The 24433-nt window shown below is 42.4% G+C and overlaps 1 protein-coding gene across 1 annotated transcript; it reads left to right on the top strand.

Annotated features, from left to right (window-relative positions):
• Positions 1 to 881: 881 nt before the first annotated feature.
• syt4 (synaptotagmin IV) lies at positions 882 to 8675 on the top strand. The gene is made up of 5 exons (XM_031851494.1): positions 882 to 1212; positions 2831 to 3450; positions 3566 to 3889; positions 6867 to 6987; positions 7421 to 8675. The coding sequence occupies exons 1-5, from the start codon at positions 1179 to 1181 to the stop codon at positions 7738 to 7740; spliced, it is 1419 nt and encodes a 472-aa protein (XP_031707354.1). The 5' UTR covers positions 882 to 1178; the 3' UTR covers positions 7741 to 8675.
• The last annotated feature ends 15758 nt before the right edge of the window (positions 8676 to 24433 follow it).

The raw sequence follows: 24433 nt of genomic DNA on the forward strand, positions 1-24433 counted from the left end.
ACACATGAATATACATTAAACATCACAAGTGGTAACATAGTTTATTTTAAATGAGCCAAACAACCCAGTCCATCTTATTTTGGGCTGGATACACAAAGTCATCACACAACTTAAAAGCCATAACATATGTCTTCCAACCCACCAAACTTTTAATTTCCTTCCTTTTTGTCACCCGCTTATTGTCTTCTCGTTGTATTCATTGTGTGCAGTGAATTACACACACTTATCATACAATATATACTGTTTTTACTGTATTTAAAAAAAACTATTGAAACTATGTTTTCTGTAACCTATTCTTAATCATCAAATTATTAATAATACGCAGCATTGCAACTTAGGACACAGTGATCTGCATGATGTCAGTAGGCCTACCTTAACATATTTGGGATAATGTGCACATACAGTAGTTTGAATACAAGGGTTGTTCTTTATTCAGCTGTGAGTGTAATTAGTTAATGTTCATCTGCAGTATTTTAGAAGGTTTATAATAAATGATACTATAAACAAACTGTTATTCTAACAATCTATAAATCAGAGGAAAACATCACTGCATAAAAACCAGACAAAATACAACTAACTTTAATGCATGATAGGGCCTCAGTATAACACATCTATTCACCAGTCTTAACAAAAAGGGAAGAAGGCCTACGCACACAGAAATACGCAACTAGACACAGACACAGAGTGATTGAGACGAAGGCCGTTCACTTCCAATCAATCAGGGGAATTGGCAGCCCTGGGTCCTGATTTCACAGCCAGCCTTCGTCACTACTGCGTCAGCACTGATGAGCTCAGCGTTACCGGTAGGGAGGGGGAGGAGTTGGTGAACGGAGGGTGAGAGAGAGACGGAGCAAACAAGGAGAGAGAGAGAGGGAGAGAGAGAGAGAGAGGAAGAAGAAACTGGGTGTTGCCGCCTCTGAGACACACTCATGCATCACAGAGTAACAGCAGCAGCGTGAGGACAAAGCATCCCTCCATCCTTCTCTCTGGGAAAACAAGGCTGCCCCTTTTTCAATTATTGAAGCCGTACAAAACCTTTTTCATTATTAAATATAATCAAAGCCGAGATTTTGTGGAGATTTACCGCACCTTGTCATCAGGAGAGCGAGTTCACCGCCGTAGAGAAGAGAGCTCGGTGTGAAAGCAGACGGACCGTTTCAGCACCTTGGACAGCGAACATGGCTCCAATTGTGGAGGAAGGAGCTCAGCTCGGTGAGTGGGACTGATTAGATTGATACGGTTGTTAATGTGTGATGTTGTTGGTGGTAGACTTGGGCTTGTTCATCTTCATAAAGTACAGAGTTAATCATTACACGTCACTTGTCTCAAAAGTATTAGATAGCGTTTCTAATTTTAGTATCTTAAACCTTTTAAGATACGAATGAGCGTAAAAAAAGCGAGTGTTTCATTTTGATGTATGCACTATTTTGTTGTTTTTAAAAAATATAGCTGTATGTTAGAGTAGCCCATTCTATTAAACAATACTCAAGTTAAAGGGAATGGCTTTGTCCAGTGCGTTGTTCAGGGGCGTGTCTAAAGGGGGGTCCAAAAATATGATTGGCCCCCCCTTGTGTTTGGGAAAAGCTCCAGCCTCCATTTTACAGCTAGCTTAAGGGTGACAGCAAATCATCAGGAAAACCAACCAATGGGGGTGCAGGTGACATGTTTTACGTCTAGATTAGATAAGTTCATTATTGTTATTATTATTAATATACTTGAGTACAGCAGGTTTTACTGAAGCACAGGTGAAGCCTGGAAAGCACCTGTTTGTTTCCTTTATTTCCTCTCGATTCAGCAGCTCAATCACCGCCCTCCCGTTGCCACATCCATCTGTCTGTTGTTGTTGCCTTGAAAACCTGTCCACCCAGGAAGTTAGGCTGAAATATTAATGACAAGAAAAGGGAGAAAACAGTATGGACAAGTGCTGTGATCTGAACTTGCAATGAGCTCACTGTCCTTCGTTAGTTAGAGGCAGTCCCTTCAGGTTAGCAATACATTTTAGATCGATTCTATGCCGACAACTTTCACAGAAGAATGTACGTCTATACTATTGTGATACATTGCTGTTTACCTGTATATGTGGCCCACATGAGTGATATGCTCACCCCCCAACCCCACCCCTCTCACTCCCTCCTTGTATGGGTGGTACCCTGATTGCTTTTCCACTGGGCCGCCCTCTTAACTGCAGGAAATAGTGCGCATTTCCTCCATTGAAATAGAACTATTAACTCTGACTGCATGAGAAGGCAGCATGATTGCTGTTGAGTCACAGTTTAAAATCACAAAACAAAGAACCGAAGCACTGAGTGCCAAATATCCCAGTAGTGTCTCCATAGTAACGTTGTAGTGATGCTATAATAGACAAAAGTGCCATTGAAAGGAATTAGGTCCCTAAAGTACCGACACTGCTGAAGAAAAAGTAGGAGGAATATAAATCAATATAACACGGGGCCTATCGCTAATTTCTGGGCTATTATGCCATTCTATCAGTTGGGATATCAGGGTGAACCATGATACACCAACTGCTTTCCCAGCAGTTCATTATTTCCACCACCTGTTTCCTGAGGATTTGTTTGGAATATGAACACAGTACTGATCGTACCTCTTCAGGGTTGAACAGATTGCGTTGTCTTCATCTCCATCCGAGTCAAGACTGCAGCCTGCGTCAGTCGCACCCACAAAAGATTTTAATTGCCTCCGTGCAACAGTTAAATCTGTTGAGGAGAACAATTGTTTTGTGTTTACTGGTGCTTGTTGCACAGTGTTTGTTGAGGTGTGTGGTCAGACATTTTTAATTAAAGCTATATTCTCTCTCTGTCCTCCTCCACAGTGGCGGTGCCAGTAGGTGTCGCTGTGGTGAGTGTCTTCGGCCTTGTCTTCACTGTGTCAGCGTTTGCATGGATCTGTTGCCAGCGTAAAAACGGCAAGTCCCAGAAGACACCTCCCTATAAGTTTGTGCACATGCTCAAAGGGGTCGACATCTACCCGGAGAGCCTCAGCAACAAGAAGAAGTTCGCTGCACATGCCACCATGACAACTAACGACACCGGTAAGACTGATGTTAATGGAAACTGCCACACCGTGGCACCAATGAGTCCGACCAGCAACGGTAAACTGGACTCGAGTCCAAACGGTTCTAGACAGGCTCTGCATCTGGATCTGGAGAACAGGGATCTGAATGGCAACTTTACCACCAAACCATTTCATCACCACAACCAGAAGGTGCGGAGCTCCCCGGACCTGGAGCTGCCCTCTCCCCATGCAGGGTTCACCCAACCTGGGGTGATGGACCGCCGTGATCCCCCTTCTCCATCCAGCACCCTCTCCAGCCAGGCGCCCACCCCGGCTGTGGACAAGCCCCAGGGAGAGGAGCGGGTGGGCGGACTAGGGACCCTCCACTTCTCCCTGGAATACCAGCCAGAGAAGAAGGCATTCATCGTCCATATCAAGGTACTGTATGTGCTTAGGCTGGTGGTTTGACGTCTTTGTGTGTCTTGACAATCATTTTTTGAGAGAAATGGTTTCATGCATTCTTGTCTGATTGATTGATTTGACTTTGATCTAGGAAGCCCATGGCCTGACTCCAACTGATGAGCAGTCACTGACCTCTGACCCTTACATCAAGCTGACCCTGCTGCCGGAGAAAAAGCACCGGGTGAAGACCAGAGTCCTGAGGAAGACTCTTGACCCCGCCTTTGACGAGACCTTCAGCTTCTACGGGATCCCGCTGGCCCGAGTGTCGGAGTTGGCCCTTCACTTCATGGTGCTGAGCTTTGATAGGTTCTCCCGCGATGAGGTCATCGGAGAGACCCTTGTACCCTTGTCTGGGATCGACTTATCAGAGGGCCGTGTCCTCATGAGCCGAGAAATCATCAAGAAGAATGTCAAGGTAAGATCTGGAACAATCCTGTTTGAACCCTTTGAATTCATGATTCTTCTCAGCTTTTTTTTATTTGTTATCAGTTTTCTTGAGCGCAATCTTTGGGTTTCAATTTCTGACTCATACAGTGTCTCAAAATGATTTTGCTGCATACTATATATTTATATTATACAAACAGTCTCACCGCAAAATTACTTCAAATTGCAAAACTGGCCCAATGACTCATTTCTCTCGACAAAAGTGCTTCCACTAATGTGATATAAATCAGTACACAAGTCAGTCCATAATTATCCTGAAATCCATTTTCCTATCAATAAGTAATGATATTTTAATCATGGAGCTTTCTCTAACTCATCTAAATGCAAATGCCTCTTTCCTGACACAGTGAAATCTCTCATACTGCTTTCAAGTGTTAATTTAGCTCTAATGGCATAATATGCACCTTGAATGAAAGCTAATCCATTTAGCGAATTCAATAAAGCAATTCCCTTTCATTGTATCCATCACTGGTTAGGTTATTGTGAAATGAAGCCAATGGGGATGGGCTCTGTAGCACCATTATGTCTTTCTAAGCTTCAACTGAGGTCTGGTATTGTTCTTTATTGGGCCGCTGCCAGTTTGGATCCCTAACAGCCTTTGGTTTTCGTTTTTGTCAATTATCAGTTTTTGTATTCTATTCCTTTTACCTGATTTTACCTAAATCCTGAAGAGCTGATGTTTATGTTATAGCTGTAACACATACAATATGACATGTTTCCTCTGAAAATACCTGCCACTTAGCCAACCATCAAATTACTCAAAATGATGGTTAATTTGTGTTAAATTAAATGAAGAGAATTATAACAGTGACACAGGGACGGTCGATTTGAAAGGGAATCACATGGACATTTTAACATTCCCAGTAGTGTATTGATTAGATGGAGGGATATCCACACCGCACATGATGGATCTATGGGCTGGTGGTCAGTAGACTTCTGCGCCAGACTGGCTGTTCCCGGCAAGTGTGAGGACCACAAACGTACGCAAGCTCATTTCCAGTGGGACCTTTTTCCTGTTAGATGAACGTCATGTATCTTCAGTATCAGAGCCAGTTTGGTGACATGTGGGCTGATATGCTGTGCTGTAGTACTGTGACAGCTGTGACGGAAAATACCCATGAGTATATATATATTTCCTTAAAAACGCATTGGATTGGGTTGACTGCATTGCATTAAGTGTACTGGTGAACGATGGATGATAAGATGATAGCTCTGTCCTTATCAAAGGTCTGTGGTCTAGTACACAGCAGTGCTCTATAGATTGGTACTAGATGGTGAGGCCGTACATGAACATTTGTCCATTTGCAGGTGGAACGGGAGATGATATCAATGTAATTATAGATTTCTGCACTGATATTGTACTCTGCTTTAATGGAAGCACACGTGGCTACCGGGTGGGAGAGGAAATGTTCACCCACATTTGAGCTTTCTGTAATATCTTTAAAGATCTCTGATAAGATATAGTACTCTAGAGAAGTGCTGGGAAATGCGACTCAGATTCTGAGAGATATAAAATGTTCATTCCCCCTCAGCAGAGCTCCCTATGTTTTATTTATCATCAAGAGGGTACTATTTTTTAAATGTTCTGCTGGCTCTATCCACGCTGAGACTAACCATATATATATTTTTTCAATTCCATTTCTCAATCGGGTCTCATAAACCTCTGCTGCAGGGAGGAGTCTGCTGTGTCTGAATGCTTTTTAGTGCAAACAATAGAAAATGATTTTTAGAATCCATGATGTTGCTTTGCAGAGATCAATAATTTCATGTCGGCAGGTGAAAAGAGGAAAAAGGCTCGGCAACTTTAACTGTAGTTGTTTACTGTGTATCAGCTGTGCTTATTTAAAGTGTTTTCTTTATTTAAAGAGAACATACCAGTTCTTCTGCGTTGGAAAGAGAACTCCTTTAAATCAAAGTGCAAACAACCTTTTTTTGATGGACAACGGGAATGTGTGCAAAGAAACAAAATAATTTAAGAAGATTAGGATTTGCTCATCTATATTACATCTAGTATTTAATATCACCATGTGGCTATGTGTATGATGTGCAATAGACAATTGCTTTGGGCTGAATTCTGTCAATTTGAAGCGTATACAGTGTTCCATCTGATTAGAAGCAGCCCTTTGCTTACAGGGTGGTGGCTCTCTTTGTCTGCATGGCATAGATTTAGTCTCACTGCTTTGTGCGGGTAAGTGTGTTTGTGTGCGCGCATGTGTGAGCACGCAGCAGAGAATCAATTCAGCATGTCTCAAGCAGCATAGCCATCGCCCTGTTTTCACCGTGGAGGATGACAAAAACATTAGAATAGAGTAGGATGTGTGTGTGTGTGTGTGTGTGTGTGCGTGTATGTGTGAGTCTGTAGTCGCTTGTTCTCTCATCTATAATACATCTACCCAGGAGGAATGATATAGAAAAACATCTGCAGCACACTCACATCTGTATTTTCAGAGACCTTAGCATCAGGTCAGGGGTAGAGGTTGTCTTTGCCCGTGTGCTACTTCTCATTGCCATGGCGACCATGAGCCCGTTTGGTGTGATCGCAGCAGCCGAGGCGTCAACTCTCTTTGGTGTGGATGTGTGTGTGTGTGTGTGTGTGTGTGTGTGTGTGTGTATCACAGATGTAGCGCAGAGAAGGGAGCTTCTCCCTCACCCGTTTGTGCTAGTTGAGACATGAGAGCGCAACACATAAGCAGGTGATGATTGTTCAGTTGGCAGAAGAGACACCACTGGCAGTACAAGCAGCTGCAGGTTTCCCCCCAATGTTGTCGATAGTCACTAATTATTTACTAAGTTATTTATTAATACATAGTTTAGCCAATAGTTAAACTCTCTTAGGTGTTACTGAATACATGTGTGCATTACTTTTTCATTACATAAAGGAAAAATGTGGCAATGGTTTTAGCCTAACTCAACAATAAACTAACAACACAACGTCTGTCTCTCTACAGAAGTCCTCGGGCCGAGGCGAGCTGCTGCTCTCCCTGTGTTACCAGTCCACCACCAACACGCTGACCGTGGTCGTCCTCAAAGCTCGCCATCTGCCCAAGATTGAAAACAACGGACCCACAGGTACACACGGTACACTTTCAGCGGGACCTTTCGAAATGCAATCCATTGATGTGTGCACACACTTCAGTCACATACCCATAAAACGAATGCGACGGAAGTCATATTCCTCCTCCTGCCAAGCAGCCAAGACCACTTTGGATGCTGCGATAGTAATGACACCGCCACCGCACTGAAGTAATGTGATCTGGATGTGATAGAGAGCACTTTAGTGACAAGCACACACACGCACACACACTCAAAGTGTTTACACAGCCAGCCTCTTTTGTCCCCATCGCTAACATCCATCATTTCCGCTCTATCGATTACCGTATTGATCCGGCCTAGGAGCAATGTCCCACTCTGCAACCGCTGCAGGGATATTCACCATGCTGTGTTTTTTTTTTGCTTTTGTCCTTACTTGGTTCATCTGCTCTTGTTATCCTTCGCACCCTAGATCCGTACGTCAAGGTGAACATGTACCAAGGGAAGAAGCGCGTGTGTAAGAAGAAGACCCATGTGAAGAAGTGCTCCCCCAACCCCGTCTTCAACGAGCTCTTTGTCTTTGATCTGCCCTCCGACGAGGGCCTGAGAGACACCAGCGTGGAGCTGCTGCTGATGGACTCAGACACAGGCAACTCGCGCTGCCCCAACACCAGCCTTGGGCGCCTGGTGCTGGGAACGTCAGTGGCGGGCACAGCCGGCGAGCACTGGAGGGAGATCTGTGACCACCCGCGTCGCCAGATTGCCAAGTGGCACGGCTTGTCAGAGGATTAGAGCGCCACGGTGTTAGTGGATTCTGCCGTCCATGTCTGATCTGGTCCAACCACGAGAGGGATGGAATGAGGATGGGCGGGATTTAACGCCCATTGGACTTTCAGTGAGGGCAAGGGGGGAAATAAATTGTGTGGGGGGGCTTTTGTGTTATGGGGAGGGTCATTTTAAGTGATGTCATCATTCAATCAATCACTCAATCACTTATCTTTGAAGTTATTGGGGTTCAGCGGACGAGGGCGGGGCTTGACAAAGAGAACCCTGTAGCTTTAAATGATCCCAAAGACTGTCACCGAAAAATCACCTGGTAACACGCAACGTCATCTCCATGGCAACTACCAATTGTCACTGTAACCGTGTGCAGTGCAGAATGTCTTAAATGTCGCTATTACTCTTCTTCTTCTTTTCTTCCTCTGCTCCCTCTTCTTCTTCTCTTTCTCCGGCTCTTCCTCCTATAAATAGTAACCGAGACCATCGTATGAAAACCAGAATGAACCACATCTGACAATGCTGTAAAAAATGTGGATTATTAAAGTTTATTTTATAACGACAATGTTTTCTTCATAAAGATGTAGATTGTTTTTATTTATGTTCTTGTTTTGTACTCTTATGGTTGAGTTGTTGAACATGTTTTGTAAGTATAAGTGGTATTTCATATATGATTACTTATTAAGTACAAGAAAGCCTAAATTAGGTGGTTTGAGAATAGACTGGAACAGACAGAGTGCACTGGGGACAGTTAACTGTGGATGCATTTATGTGCGTGTGTTCGATGTGAGAGTGCTGGTACTGAAGCGACTGTGTGTGTGTGTGTGTGTGTGTGTGTGTGCGTGTGAGCCACATGTTTACTGTAGGTGTTTTGTCCCCCCTTACTGTGAGCACAAAGACAGCTGAAATGTAAATGTATGTACGTTACTATAAAATATGGCAAGTTCTGAGAAAAGTTTAATGTTTTTATTTCAACAGTGTGGGAATTTAAGTGTGTGTGTGTGTATATTCAGAAGAACAGTATTACCACTAGAAGCATTTAGCTCCTTTTAGGTTAATGGATTAAGTTGAGGTTAAAATATCGTCACATCCAACAGCTTCATTTCACAGAAAATCACTCATAAGATCATTTTATCTACGGTAAAAGACTCTTTCTTTCTTTTAATATTACAGTCTATCCATTGATTTCTGTGTGTACCCACTTTCATCACCCTGGGAATGACATCATTGGGCCTCTTTCCAGGTCTGATGATGTAATAAGTGCTGAGTGGCTCAGTGCTCCAGGATGAAGTCAAGTCAGAATTTAATATCAGCTTAGTGGTTTGGTGAAGTAGAACACCTGGCTCAGCATGCTTACCTCTTTCTCTCTCCCCTCTCTCCTCCTCTCTCTCGTCTTACATCATGTGTTTGCTGGTGAAGCCTCTCGAGAAGCGGGATGCTCTATCACTCTGCCCTCAGTGGTTCTAACCTGGGACTCCCAGGCTGAGAGAGAGTGCTCTGAGACTGCTTTCTATTTTTAAACTCCTGCTGTCATCTTTGGAGCAATTAAAATAGACGTGTGCAGCGTCGCTGCCATCACCCTCATCCTCACCTCCTCTAGCTAACCAATCAAGGTTAGGCCATTTAGCCGAGGCTTGTGTGAATGTGAGGGATTGTCCTGAAATAATGATAATAAGAAAAAAAAACAACATCTCCCCCAAACAAAAGATGAAAAAAAGAATAGTGTTGTGGAGAGATTTTTCAGAAGATCCTACTGGCTACGAGCGCCCCCCATTTGGGGGGCTCTCGGGCTCAGGACCCCTGAAAATATTGTTCGGAAAATAGCCTTATTGTTCGCCAGTATTGTGGATCTGTCCAGTTTTTTTTTCCGGATTAAACAGCAACGTATGGGCAACACTATCATATAAGTCACTTTTTACACACTCCAAACACAACTATAGACCACTAGTATAAGCATCTAGAAAACGTGGCATAAAATCATGAAATCCTGGGCAGAAATCGGCGTTATGTCTGCTCAAATCAATATTTTCACCACGAAGCTAGCAGCTAGCCAGCTAATCCGGACATCGTTTAGCATTAGCATCACGCAGAGAACGCGTACATACTGTCGGTTCTTCTCTCCGTGGACACACCGCAACGCTGTGACTGGACAACGGTCCAATGCCACTGGTCTTCACCGGAAAAAATCTATGGTTTTTGGTCAGGTTTTATGAAATATTAGTACAAAAACATCGAAAATGCTCCGGTTCCGAGCTACCGTCATGGCCGCGAAGTGCATTCTGTTTACAGCCGAGCTGTTTCCTGTGGAAGGGGGGTCAACACACCTCGGGCCAGCGGTCAGACTTTCGGCCAATGGAATTTTACGCTCGGGGAGACGCGGCACTCTTTGCAACTTTAGTGGCTGAAATTTATGTCAATCAACACCAAATCCGACAGAGGCCTTCCTGAGACGCTGGCGCATCGAAGGAGGGCTTATTGACTGAAATCGACCGATGATAGGCTGAGATACAGCGCCATACACACACAGGGACTGAGAAAATCCTATGGCTGAGAGCCAGAGACAGGCTCTGATGATGCTAGGAATCTCAAAATGATTCCTAACATCTGTATTTGGATGTATTGAATAATATGAGTAATAAAAAAAGTGAAATATATAGTTATATAGTATATAAAATTAGAATAGAGCATGAGAGAGAAATGAGCATTCAGCTTGAAATTCTGTACTCAGACCTCCTATTATGCTGGCCTGCTTCACTCAATCTAAGTAAAATGAGCTTAGAGAGACCACAACCCTGTTGTGCTATGACACAGGAGTATTTGTAGGCTTCACTCTGCAATAATTCCAAAAAAATGTCAATGAAAGTGCTTTTTTTTCAGGCGAACCTGGAACTTTTTCAACTTGAGCTGTGCCATAAGTGTATCAGTTATTAACCAGTAACATATACACAATATTTACACAATATTTACACATCTCACAAGTGTTACCTGTATAGACCATCAAAATTATTAAAATAGACCTTGTAGTTTGGGTAGTTTAGTCTCTTGAGTATGAGTATGCAATTTTCGAGCAGAGGGCTAAAAATAGGGCTAGTAGTTAAAAGGAGTTGTCTTGTGAGAGCAAATGTAATTTTCATTATGCCTACACATTGACTGTTTTGAGTCAATGTGATTCAGTGAAGCAAGGTTTCATTTTTCCTTGTTTTTTGCTTTCGCATTCAGACAATCAGACAGTGCAGGGGCAACCGCCTCGTCAGCCTCTCTGAACCACTCAGCCAGACATGCAAATTCACCTGTCCTTCAGGTGTTATGTTGTTTCATAGCTACTCAAGAAACTGATGCAGCTGCAGAGTTCTGTATGTGGATGAACAGCATATTTTAGCATGCTAAGTGCGTGCCTGCCTGCATGAGTGTGTGTGTGTGTGTGTGTGCAATGACAGTTGGCGCAGTACAGCAGTTAGTCCCTCAGGATCTTATCAAAGAGTGCCTTCTTTGATGCAGAACCAGACCCTTGATCTCCTCAATACAGTCTTCAGTACTCTAGACACATGCATGTACACACACACACACACACACACACACACACACACACACACACACACACCTTAATGCTACATGTGCATCAATATGTAACCTGTCTAGATCTTGACCAGTGAGGTCAAGTCAATGTGATTAAGAGAGACAGCATATGTGTGTGTGTGTGCATATGATTGTGTAGCAGGGAGAAAGGTCCCAATTAGGGAACTTCTAGGAGAGCACATAAACCAAATAAGACGTCTATGTTTTTATTAACGCCTCTCATCACCAACGTTCCTCTCACTCTAAATCATCCTGCTCTTTTTATGCTGCTATAAAGTCTCATGTTTTATTGATACAGATAAAAAGAGGCATCAATGTTAATGACCAAAAAAGATGTAATAGGCTGGATTTATTGGTGAATTAGAGACTTGGCACAGGGGAAATTTAAAGAGAGAGAAAATATCATATCTGAACTGGGTTGCAGCAGCTATTTTTAAATTCATTACTTAATGTGAAAAGTCTTTCCGACATTCTTCCTCAACTATTATATTTTTAAACTAAACTGATTTACTTAATTGGACGGCACTGCACCACTACAACATATAAATGTCTTGGCAAGGAAAGGCTTTAGTAATGTGCAAATTGCTTGCCAGGAAAGATTTGTAGCACTGTTCAATCAAACATTTGATTTTTGTGCATTGTAATTTAAAATCGTGACCAGTTTGCATCATTATTTAACAGCATTTTGATTAAGTGTCAGGTCAAATAAGGTCAACCATAATTCATACTGTAGCACCTCGTTCATGGCTCCTGGTCTCTGAAATGTGCCATGAGATAAATTGCAAAAGTGATGGAATGATGTGGGGAAAGTCTTCAAAGTGCGACTGCAGGAGTCGAGGAGTGGGTAGATAGATGGCCGGAGGGGGGGGGGAGGGGAAGCAAGAGTCGGACAGCCTGACAGGAATGGAGGGAGGGTGACATAGCACCGTGTTGAGAAATTAAATAGTGGCAAAGGGAAGTGAAATGAGAAAGATGAGCAGGGAAAGAGTTAGTAGGGGACGCAGCGAGATGAGTGAATAGCTGATGTGTGTGGGTCTGCAGGCTGTCGTTTATCAGAGTTCATTTGCAGATAATGAAACAACGGGAAAGAAAAGGGAATGAAGAGGCTTTATGATTGAGACCTAAACCTAGTAATTAAGCTTAAAGGTGAAGGACAGAAAGAGTGCTGTCCAGTGTAACAAACTTGTGTCTGTGATTATCATTACATCTCTATTCTTGCTGGGAGGTTTTATACATCAAATGCTTATTTTATCTCTAGCAATAACCATCATAATGTGCAAACACATTTCCTTATGGTTTCTAATAAACATCTGTTACCAAAAGAAACAAAGAATCCCTTCTGTTTCCTTTTTCTTCTCAAATATTAAAGTGCTAATCTGTAAGGCATCTTAGTTATGCAAAATGCAATGAAGGCCATGGTTTGTCTGTGTAGGCAAAGTATTTTTCACACCTCTAATATTTCGTTTTATGTAACACTTTCTCCTCAAGGCCGCCTTATTGTGATGACAGCCGGAGAAAAAAAAGGGACGACTAACGCGAGACAAGGGAAACACTGTATTTATAAAACCTGTTCTCAGTGTTGTGTCTTTACCTGAGACACACTGCCCCGATGCACAGAGGGAGAGAGAGGACAAACAGACAAAAGCATGGAGAGAGTGAGGGATACAGCGGGAAAAAGAGGCGGCACATGTGGACGGAGAAGACATCCTTACATAAGATTCCCGCACACACACACACACACACACACACACACACACACACACATTGCTTAGGAGAACAGAAAAACCAAAAGACCACGAAGAGAAGGTGCCATTTCATTCATGTGATGCCTGGACATACTGTCGGTTTCTGTTTGATAGCCGTCCATCTATTCATTGTTATCTTTTTGATTTTTGGCACCAAAGCTTGTGTCATGATGCATTGTGAGGGTATACCCATGACACGTTGTCAGTCTATCACAGGGCCGCACATATAAACAGACAACCATTAGAAATCACTTGGTCTTCATGTGTTTCGACCGTGGGAGCCAGGGCCTTCTTTCTGTCTTTCTTACTGTGCCAGCTGTATATAATGTGTATTATTTTATTGATTTATGTTTTCTTTGTTTGGGATGAGGCGTGATCCCACTGTGGATTTGTCCCATGTAATATTGTACATTTTAAGATTTCAACAGAAAGAAAATTCTCTTGCATCTCTCTCTAATCGCCAAGGTTTTTCTCTGTTGTTTGGCTCAATAACTTCCAATTGATTACTCCTTATTGAAATCACTACAGGTACAATATAAAGAGATGGTAATAGTATTTAAAAGCTCCTTCCTCTTGACATTAGTAACGATGTTTTGCCCTGTCCTCAGCTACTTCCATTGCAAGATTCGACCCACTCTGAGTCACTATCGTCATTGTTTTGTCCTCGAGAGCCAGTGTGCTCCTCTTTAAAACCATCTGTCTGTCTGTCTGGAGAAAGCTGTCCCCAATGCACAGTGGAATTGAGGGGATGAGTCATCGTGAAAATGACCTTCACGCAGACAGACAATTAAACAAGTTTTACTGAGACCTTTACATTTGGCACACACACACACACACACACACACACACACACACACACACACACACACACACACACACACACACACACACACACACACACAGGGGAGCATTCAGCACATACTGCTAGTATACCTCTACACATTCACTATTACAAACTATTTCAGTGCATGTTCCATGCAACCCCGATCATCGACTCGAAAGCGACAATAACATTAACCATCTGCCATAGTATTGATGCTTACAGCACAACACATATAAATCACACACACACATTAATGACCTCATTTTAATGGGGACTGAAGGCTGCCTATTCGTCAGGTTGTGAGAGCCCAGAGAAATAGATTAATTTGGGGTTGAAGGCATCAGAGGGGAAAAGGCTGCATTGGTTACTGAAGGCAAACATTCAGCTGCTCAAGAGACGAGGGCATGTGACCGACAGAATGTCCCTGCACATTAAGATATCAGACTGTTTCTTTGACTGTTTCTTTCTATTTTGCAACATTTTATTCGTCAATGTGAATGAAACTGCTTCATTGAAAATACAGTTAATAAAATAGTTTGCAGGCTGATACAAAAAAGTGTTTTGGTCTCTCTAGCTGATATTAACTGTACAGGGCTGAATTTTTATACAACTCACTCGTTTATTAACTCACCCATTATATTAAGGCCTAAAGTTATGCATAATTAAGGCCGTTTTGAGTGACAGGTGGGTGTCGTCTCAGGTCGCTCGCTGCCGCCAGCTGTTTCCTCTGCTGGGTGACCCGGGCCCCCCTTAGCTGTAGCTCCACCAACGATCCACCGCTTTTCCCATTTTTTGGATTAGTCTGCAGTTAGACTGTGTCGTCACTGCCAAGATGGCTCTTCACAACGGCTCTTCAGAAACTAATGGGTGCATTCAGGGAGACTACGTCTATGTCTATGGTTCAGGATACCAGCATGCATCTGTTTCCGTCACCTTACCCGGTGTCTTTGCCTCTTCTCTCTCTCTTGTTTCCCATCATTGTACAGACAGAATGAATACGTAATGTTGTGCAGCAGTAGCAAACCTGACAAACAGCCGTCGTCTCACTCCGTGGGAAAAAACAACAACAATCCAGACAAAATCCAACCAAAAGGTATTGGTAGAGGTTGTTACTGAATAGCATCCTCCTTAACTAATCAAGACACAGCCTGGGGCATTTCAGCCAATGAAGGATCAAGTTAAGGATCCATACAGGTTTCCGTAGCAACGGCATGAAGGCCACATGTGCCTCTTGAGAAAGGCGGCAAACGGGACGACACAGAGCCTGTGAAAGCTACAGCCACCTGGGGCCTGGAGCATGTGTGTGTGTGTGTGTGCGTGTGTGTGTGCGCGCGCACAAACAAAAGGTTAGAAACACGTTCGCCATCCTCTTGCCTTGACTTTACCTTTGCTGTCATGGCAACAGAGCACTGTAGTGCTTCTAAGGGAGGAGGGCGCTGGAGAGCATGAGAGACGGAGAGAGGGGCCAACAAATGGAGGAGAAGCAGGAGGATTGTCGGGCAGGAGGCAAGAGATTGATGGAGCAGGGAAGCAGGTGGGAAGGAGGGACTGCGGGGGAGGATGACTGAGCGGTCTCGCTCTGACGGCGTGGCGAGGAGGCAGAAGAAAAGGAGAGGAGGCAGCTTGAGACAATGGGCATGAAAGGAAAAGGTTGGCATGCCTGCACGGATGAGTTTTTGTTGTCACTGACAGTTCCCAGAGCTGACGGTCTGTCCCTAGGTAAATGTTATAAAACTGTAATCTAGTGTTCTTATTAACTGTGGAAATTAGGATTGAACATTGAACACATTGGGGCATCTTTTTGTCTTCTGACAATAAGAGGGGCCAATGGAAAACACATTCACATTAGGTGGCACACTCAGACACATACACTGTGAATTCATAATACTTGTTTAGGAGTGAAAACAAATGGTGTATATTGTAGACAACCTGTTTCTGTGATTGATTGTGGATTTCTTTATCGAGAACAATCCATTATGTGAGTCAACTTAACAAATCCTGCTTGTCTTACAGCTTTCTTTTCTCAGCCCACATCTAATTTACCTAAGGAAGACATATTTTCTGCCTCTAGAAGGACAGAATATACATCCTTCAATGCAAATACTTTTTATACTGCACTACGTAGCTCAAGGGTTTTCCTGCAGGCCCCAGAATCACCCTTAACCTGAGGCTACTATATTGAATTGTTTCGTTTCGCTAGTTTGACTAAAGCAAGGTGCTGTAACACTCTTCATGCTTAGATTCCACAAAACAGTCCCCGGAGTTTGGTCTGGCTTTACTATCACCATCTTTCTGGCTCCTCTTCAGAACTGTAGAAACACTTTCATCTAATATCAGGCCAGTATGAGAAACCGAATGTACCATGCAACAAAATAAAGACAAAGTATCAGAATGTATTTCTAGCATTTTTGGAGAAATGTGTGAATGTGCTCAGCAGCAGTCATAAAATTCTTTTACGTTTATCTGTAAACAAAAAGCTGGAATCTCCAGTCCGACAGACCCTCATCGTCTTAATCGCCTTGTCTTTCCACAGCTGCTTGCAGAGGTGGATGAAAGGCGTGACTGATTGGTCTCCGGGGAGGAAGGCAGAGGAAGATCAAGAGAGCAACCAAATCTGAACACGGAGGATTGTGTGAGCGCCTGAGATTGGTGTGAATTTCATGTGTTGTTAACAAATGTTTCACAGCCCAAGGCGACAGATGAAGGAAGAGAAAAAACGTCCTTTTGATCTCTCCCATACCCCCCTCTCTCCCTCTCTCTCCCTCCCCAGTGTTCCCTCCATCTCCATCTGACTCAGTGTCTCCCTCCCTGTGATTCTTTACTTTTATTTATCACACTCGCCCCTCCATTCTCTTCCTGAGCAATTCTCAGAGCGTCCTCGCCTGTTGCTCACAGCATCATCTTTCAGATGCAGCTCTTGTTACCACTCGGCTCTCCCTGCCCTTCTCACCACATCCCCTGTGGTCAGTAGGGGCCTGCCATGGAGAGCCATCAGTCACGCCCCCACCCACCCACACACACACACACACACAAACACGCACACACACACCCTTGACCTCTGACCCTGCTCTCCTCCCTCCTTCCTGCCATGTCGTAAAACCACAGAGTTCGTATTTCCTCAATCGATTGCCACTCACTTCTCATCTCTCTGTCCCTTGTCAGTGTGTATTACATTTGACAACATGTCAAATGTAATACACACACACACACACAAGCAATCTCTGACCTTAAAAATTGACCTTAAGAAGAATGTAATCACTAATGGCAATCATGTGGAGTCTCAAACACACACATACACACGCAAACAAACTGCTCAACAAATATTACATTCTGCACATGTTCAAGGCTAAGCTCGGTTTAATCAGCTACTTAACCTTTTGCTGACTTACTATCACTCACTCTGAGTGCATGTGTGTGTGTGTGTGTGTGTGTGTCTTCAGTTAGTGTGTAATTGTGTATTTTAAATCCATAAATGTAAAAAAGAAAAAGAACAATCATTTTCCCAATGACAGTGAAACAGATCAAATGGTCCCAACATATATTGAGTAGTTAATAACCTCATCTCTTCCATTAACCTCTAGTGATATCCCATCACAGGTTGATTTTGATCATTGATGCTTTGAATGGTCACTTTTATTACAGAGCGTGTGATGTCTTCACTAACAGTGTGACTATAATGCTTAAAACAGTGATACCTGTTTGAACAATCTTACAGCATTTAAAGGAGCTGTATTTAACATTCTGAACCTTAACATAGCAGCAAGCAACTATTATCTATGTAAAGATATAGAAGAGTATTGTCTCCCTCTGTGTGTGTTATCTGAGCTTCTCCTTGCTTTGTTCAAATAGCCTAAAGGAGGGTACCCACTGCCTCACGCAGCATAGCACAGTATGGGTAAAAATGCAAATAAAGACAAAACTAAATATCATAAAATGATTGGACCATGGCATCTCATTAGCCTCCCCTGCCAGGAAAAAGTATTCTTCCCTCTTTCTTTTTTCATTTCATATCTATTATTTTTGTATTTAATATTTTCTTTCTCCTCTTAAAAAACACTCCGTATGGCAACACTCAACACTCGCACACACTCACAGGACCCCAACACACTGCCCTGCACCTTTGCTAAAACACTCATCCCACACCGTTTGATCTAACATTCGCTTTTCGTTGTCTTTTTAGTTTGCTCTTTTGTTGTTGTTGTTGTTGTTTTTGGCACTGTTGTGTTAACCCTGTCATGTCACCCATGTGAATTAAGTTCATTCTTCTCTAGTCTCACCTGTCATGTCTAACTTCACTAAATAAAAAAATAATAGTTAAATAAATTAAGTTGCCAAATAATCTTATATTAGCAGAAGGGGGAGAAGTCACATGTTTTGATGTCACAGATTGTCCTTTTAGATAATTGTGAACTGACTGCATTGATATGGCATTTATAGTCTCACAAAGATAAATGATGGTAATGCTGACGTCATAAGTAACATTATAAATATGTAAATTCTTGTTTGTCAAATTACAAAATGCAATCAAAGTTTATACAGTATGTGTTTGTATTGTAGCGTCCCAGGGAAGCCTCCCAGCATGCACTGGAGCATAAGTCTCTTTTTATGTGTGGCTTTAACTTAAACTCCTTAAAAGACTTCCTGTGTTTGACATGCAGCACAATGCAAAGTCATCAAAGTGATTGCTGGGAGGTCGGACATTGTGGAGGTCAGATCGCTTCAGTTACAAAAGGCTCTTTGGAGCTCTCAGGTGCCTGGGATCGGTGGATTAGCAGCTGAACCATGCTATTGCAGTCGGTCTTGAATAGGCTGTTTGTGCCACAACTTCGTTCGCATTAAAATTCAAAGTGAACAAGATGGTGCACTTTCAAACTTTCAGCTCAAGCAGTTGAGGCACAAAAAAAGCCACAGATTGAACTCACAGCGATTCTCTGTGCAGCTAAACAGATCAGCCAATTTAGATGTTACAGTCAAATCAAAATCCTTAGTCTAAATTGGATGAAACCGTAGGCTACAAATTGATGGTTCTGTCGAGGTCCCGGTAACTCTCACTCTGACACCACTAATCCATCCTCCTTCACTCCTTGTTCTGATTTTGCAGAGGCAACCTGGATTTGAGGGGGTAAGTCTGTGCGAGGAACCCCAGAGACAGGAAGCTTCCGTAGGCTCAGTGGAAGGCCAGTGCTGGTTTGTCTGGCAGAGAAATCTGACAGTTTGACTGATTAAATGCTACACTTTAAATTAATTTTGAACTTGACATTGCATTTGGATCCAGCATTGCATCAAGAGGGAGTGCAGGGTCAGAGATCTACGATCTGGAATTAGAGAGGCTGAGCAGGGGCTATTGATTTTTTTTGTGTCAATGGCAGCGCAGCAAACCATTTACTGACATAGGAAGAGATACACAGACAGCAAGCAGTCAAACACTGACACGCTCACACAAACAAACACATGCAGAGTTGATCGTTCAGGCTTAGCCTCCGTAATGATCCCATGTCTTCGTCTGCTGCTGGTGGTTAATTGATCAGCCGCTGGAGGATAGACGGGAGGTTATCGACCGGCTTGACACAGCAGTGTCACTCATCTCCATCACGTCACTCTCTCAGGAAGCAAAAGGATGGGCCACTGCAAGATTGACACATCTCTTCATGGTGTTCCGTAGAAATTGTTCTGTGTGTCTACAGTAACGCTATGATACGATGTGGTCATGCTTTTACACATCTGCTAAGTGAGCAGATTATATTTTTAGATGAGCAGTAGTGTATGAAACCAGGTCACAAGAAAATTTAATTAATTTTGAGAGCATGTTGCTTCGGTCCATGATCTCGCAGATGAAAGTGGATACGTGGGTAGATACCGTAACATAAACTGGAGTTAATTAACCTGAAATCTATGATCAACGAGGGAGAAAAAAGCTTTTTATCAAGAGTATTATTGATTGGTAATTTAATAGATTACATGTCTTGCATGACAGCATCACCTTAGCTTCTATATGAGTGCAAATGTTGAGTGTGCCATCGTCCTCTGGCAGTGAACTTCAGTAATAAAAATGTCTTCAAAGTTACCTTCTCTTGTTTACTTCCCAAGTAAAGGAGAGGAAATGTTTTTTTAGAGGCAAGAACATTGTTCACGTCTCACCTCTCAGGATTCAAACTGCTTGTGAAATGAACAAACAGGCTGCAAATACGGGAAAACGAGAGATGTTAGTTTTTACTCCAGCTGAGCAACAGATTATTTATTTATTTCCATTCAGCTTTATTTTTCAGCAACGGCTCAGAGGAAGGGAGATAAAATGCTGATCTAACACGCAGCCTTTTGGGGGAAAGCATCCCAAAATCCCTGTCAAGCTTTCACTGAAAACTACTGTTTTCACAGCCTGAGATCAAACAGCTGACATAAACTTGATAAAAAATATATATATTTAAGATCAAGGACTTCATTTTGAGCCTTGAAAAGCCACGGAAAATGGCTTGATGTTTTTTAATACATCATAAACAGTTTAGACAGCAAAGTCTAAGTTCCTCACAAAACAGACACGTGTTTCATTGAGGTATTTAAAGGATTAACACGGATCAAATACCCAGTCTGTCCAGTCTATTCTTTCAACAGATAATTCATAACATTGTTCAGACTACGCAGGTTACACTGCTACCAAATACCAATCTCATCGTCTTTAGTGATAAACTAGAGTACAGGTTTTAAAGTCTGACGTCTCATGGAGTGCTGCACCAACAAATGGAACTATGTGGTCAATTCTACAGAGCTTCAAACATTTAGGAGTTTCCCTGGGGAGGTCAGGGTACCTTTGATTGGTTTCATGTTCAAGGACACGTTTAAAGAGATGGAAGCTGAACCCACTCTGGGATTCACAAGGGAAGGAATGAAGTGAGGACCACCAGGATACCTTGCTGACTTCTTCTTTGAATGTCAAAGTAAATCCCCTTAACTGGAACAGAGCAATTTATTGTACATTCATTTACGTTATAGTCTGTATTTATGATCAAACGCTGTTTTAGCACTGGCACCACAACGCTGCAAGGAGCAATCAGCCCTCTACAGTAAAGGGCACTTTAGGGGGACATTATTTTGGAAGGTATTTGGGAAGGGTATGGTTTAGTTTGGCTGCTGTTATTTTAACTTTGGTGAGTGAACATGGATCCTTAAGTTGATGTGAACTTTGCGGCAGAAATTCCATTTTAGCACTAGATAAAGTCAAACAGAGTGGTTGATTATTTCTCTTAGAGTCAACTTTGACTTTATGTATTGCCATGTTTCTTATCATTTCCTTTTTTAAACTTTAAGGCAGTTTATCCACTATACAAACAAAGCTAAGGTGGCTGCAAATTGATTAAAAAAACAACAACTTAGGATGGATTTTCTTCTTTACACAGAAACAGTGCAAACACAAAATGTCCAATACAAACTTTTTGCGAGTTTTGATTTGAAACTACATGAAATGAGGATGACTGGGGGAAGTGCTCCTTCTGAGGATTAGTTAGCGATAGCTTGACATTTAGGTTGACTATGCGTACTTGCGTGCTGAGAGTTAGTTGAGAAGACTGATTCCACTCTCAAGTCTGTATGTTAAATAGCAACTGCCAGCAGCCAGTTAGCTTAGCTTAGCATAAAGACTGGATGCAGGGGGACACAGCTAGCTTGGCTCTGTGTGAATATTATAGATCCAAGACAAAACTGACAGAAGGGCAGAGAAAAAATCCTCATTACAAATTTGTCTGCTACTTCAGCAGACAGCAACATGGATGGATTAATACACAGGACAGTCAGGCTACAGATATTTAAGAGCCATCAATGAGTCAGTCAGACTAATCGTACATATTCAACTGAACAACCCCTGGGATGTTAACAAGGGCAAGCATTTTTGATCATTTTGCTAACAAGGGGGAAGGCGTCCCCCTCTTCAAATCGCTTACTGCGTGTACAAATACGTACAAATGACAAGACAGACAACTGAGTCGCCCTAAAGAGCTTTTAATGGATCTACATTGTGAAAAAAACACACTTTGAGTTTGAGCCTCTCTTCATTCCATCATCCCTGGTGTCACCGTGGTTAAACCGGCTCATGCCTATATGAAGCACCCAGCTAATCCGTGCAGTCACACTGTATGCACAAAACACATCCGGTGTATCACAGCAGGACGATGAGCTCCGTAGTCCCAGGTAGTGAGTCAACCTAGTGAGGATATGCTTCCTCTTGAGCCGCATATCAATTTGATTGGATATGGTTTGGCTGTTATCATTTCTGCACAGCCACATGAGGGGCACACATGGAGGGAGAAATACAGAGTGAGGAAGGGGCTGTATTTAAAATACTCCTCATAGCTGCCCAAACCGGATTATATTTACTGTGGCCGTGGGAACAGGCACCATTTAACAACACTGATTACTCATAACCACATACGTGCATGCAGGCACCTATAATGACTCTAGGAAATCAGTAACAAACAATCCGTTTATATGTATGTGTGACAATATGAAAGAAAAAGAGTCCACCTTGGAGGGATATGAAGTAGCTACTCTAAACTAGCTGCTTTAGCTGTTAGATGTAAGCTTTGCAGCTTGAATGTTGTCTATAGGAATATTTGGTCATCATAATCCACAAATTATGGTGTATTCCGGTTAATGTTTCGTTTTTCCAGAACAGTGAACTTCAAATGATGGCAGAGCTTAACATTTTTTGTCATTATTCAGTTGCAGGGAATATCACACTGAGTTCATTAACAAGGTGAGTGTTGCAAAAGTTTAACAACATCCTGTTGGTACCAGGGTTATGATAGTAAACTACTATTGTTAGTAGTAGCAGTAGACTGATACTAATTAAAACTATATCCTTTAAAAAAAGATAAAACTAAACTGACAGGATATTGCCTGGTTAAAAAAAAGAAAAGAAATGTAAATTGGTTTCAGTTTTTGTATTTAATCTATAATATATCACGACAGAAAAGGGAGAACGCGTGGATTTCCGTCAACTCTCGTGCCATTGAACCACAGAACTAGAACGGACTCGACCTCCCATGAGATGGCGCTATTTTAACCTTGGGTGTTATTTACAATTATGTGCTTAAACAAACATGCATGTCTCCCCATTATGACAGAAAAATATATATTGTTTAATTAAAAAAGAAAGTTGAGATGTTATGCATGATATGCCACACTTAAATAAGCCACATTAGAAAGGTGATAAATCAGCAGCAGAGAGGAAGCTGCTGGTGCGTCTGCGGCCGCAGGAGGGCAGAGCTGCAGAGAGGTCACGCTCCCGCTCTCAGCCGACACCCCAGAAGTAACACATGGGTCATGTTCACTGGCCCGAGCAGGTGCGAGGGATGCAGAAATAGAGGCCCACCGTAGTCGGTGCTAGCAGTACGTTAAGTAAAGATAACCTCATTGTGGGTTATGGTTAACTTTAGCATTTTTGCTCCCCCAGTAGAGTTTAAAAAAACAAAGTTGCATCCACCTTAATTGATTGCACACACCTGGACAGCAGCTAAGTGACCCAAATCAAACACACCAGGATGTTTAAGGTGCACGAGACCGGCAGAATGGCGTTTAGAGACAGGTGAGTAACGTTACTACAACACACTGAACTCACCCTCCAGATGGGAAAGTCAAAAACTACTTTTTTTTGTGACGTTGGCTACTTGTGTGTTCCTTTTTGTAAATTGCAGCTAAAACTCTCAAAGGAAAACTGTCTTGGTAATTGTGTAATGTTCACAACATCAATCTGGAACAACGCCAACATCACTGTCAGCAATTACAGTTGCTATGAAAGGGTCATAATCTTTGTTACGACTTTGTTTGATTAAAGGTCAACTAAGAGCCAAATCCGGTCAAATATAAATAATTCATGTTGTAACATTTACTCGTGTAACACAACTTCAGTCACTGCTGCTTCTCATTTGTGTTTTGGAAACATAGACGTTTGTCAACAACATAAGACGGGACATTCTATTCTAGCAATTCCGCCTAAATGATCAATGTAATAATGATGGGACTTTGAGTTAAAGTTCATGACGAATCTTTTACTTGCAATTGGCAGATTTCACATACATAAGCTAAGAATCTTGAAGTCCTTCCCAAACTTTTAACATTTTCTAGTTAGTTGGACACATGGATACATTAACCTTAATGACAAACTGAAAAAGTGAGGGGACTTATCTTTGAATGAATTGTTTTCTCTAGCCCCTGATAAAGTTATACTATTGATGTTATGGTTTATTCTTTTTTTTTGTTAGGTTATTTAATTTATTTGGCTTGATAATGCTTGTTTCACCCGCTGCAGTGATTTTATTTATCGTTGGTCATTTTTGTTTAATTGTCTATTTCCTAGTGAGGCTACACTAAGGAAGGTGGTTGTGTAATTTAGCCGTTTCTTTAAGAGCCCAACCCAGTCTGTATTATAGTGGCACATTCCAGCTGAACGTGGTTACCCTACGCTACATGTAGCCTACAGTTCTATGTAGACTGTCTCCCCTGGTGCAGCATGAATGATCCTCTCCTCAGTCACTCACCTCCCCCCCTCCCCCCCTCCCCTGTCTTTTACTCTCCA

The sequence above is a fragment of the Anarrhichthys ocellatus genome, unplaced genomic scaffold (assembly GCF_004355925.1).
Source record: "Anarrhichthys ocellatus isolate YVR2014 unplaced genomic scaffold, GSC_Weel_1.0 scaffold11, whole genome shotgun sequence".
Taxonomy (NCBI): Eukaryota; Metazoa; Chordata; class Actinopteri; order Perciformes; family Anarhichadidae; genus Anarrhichthys; species Anarrhichthys ocellatus.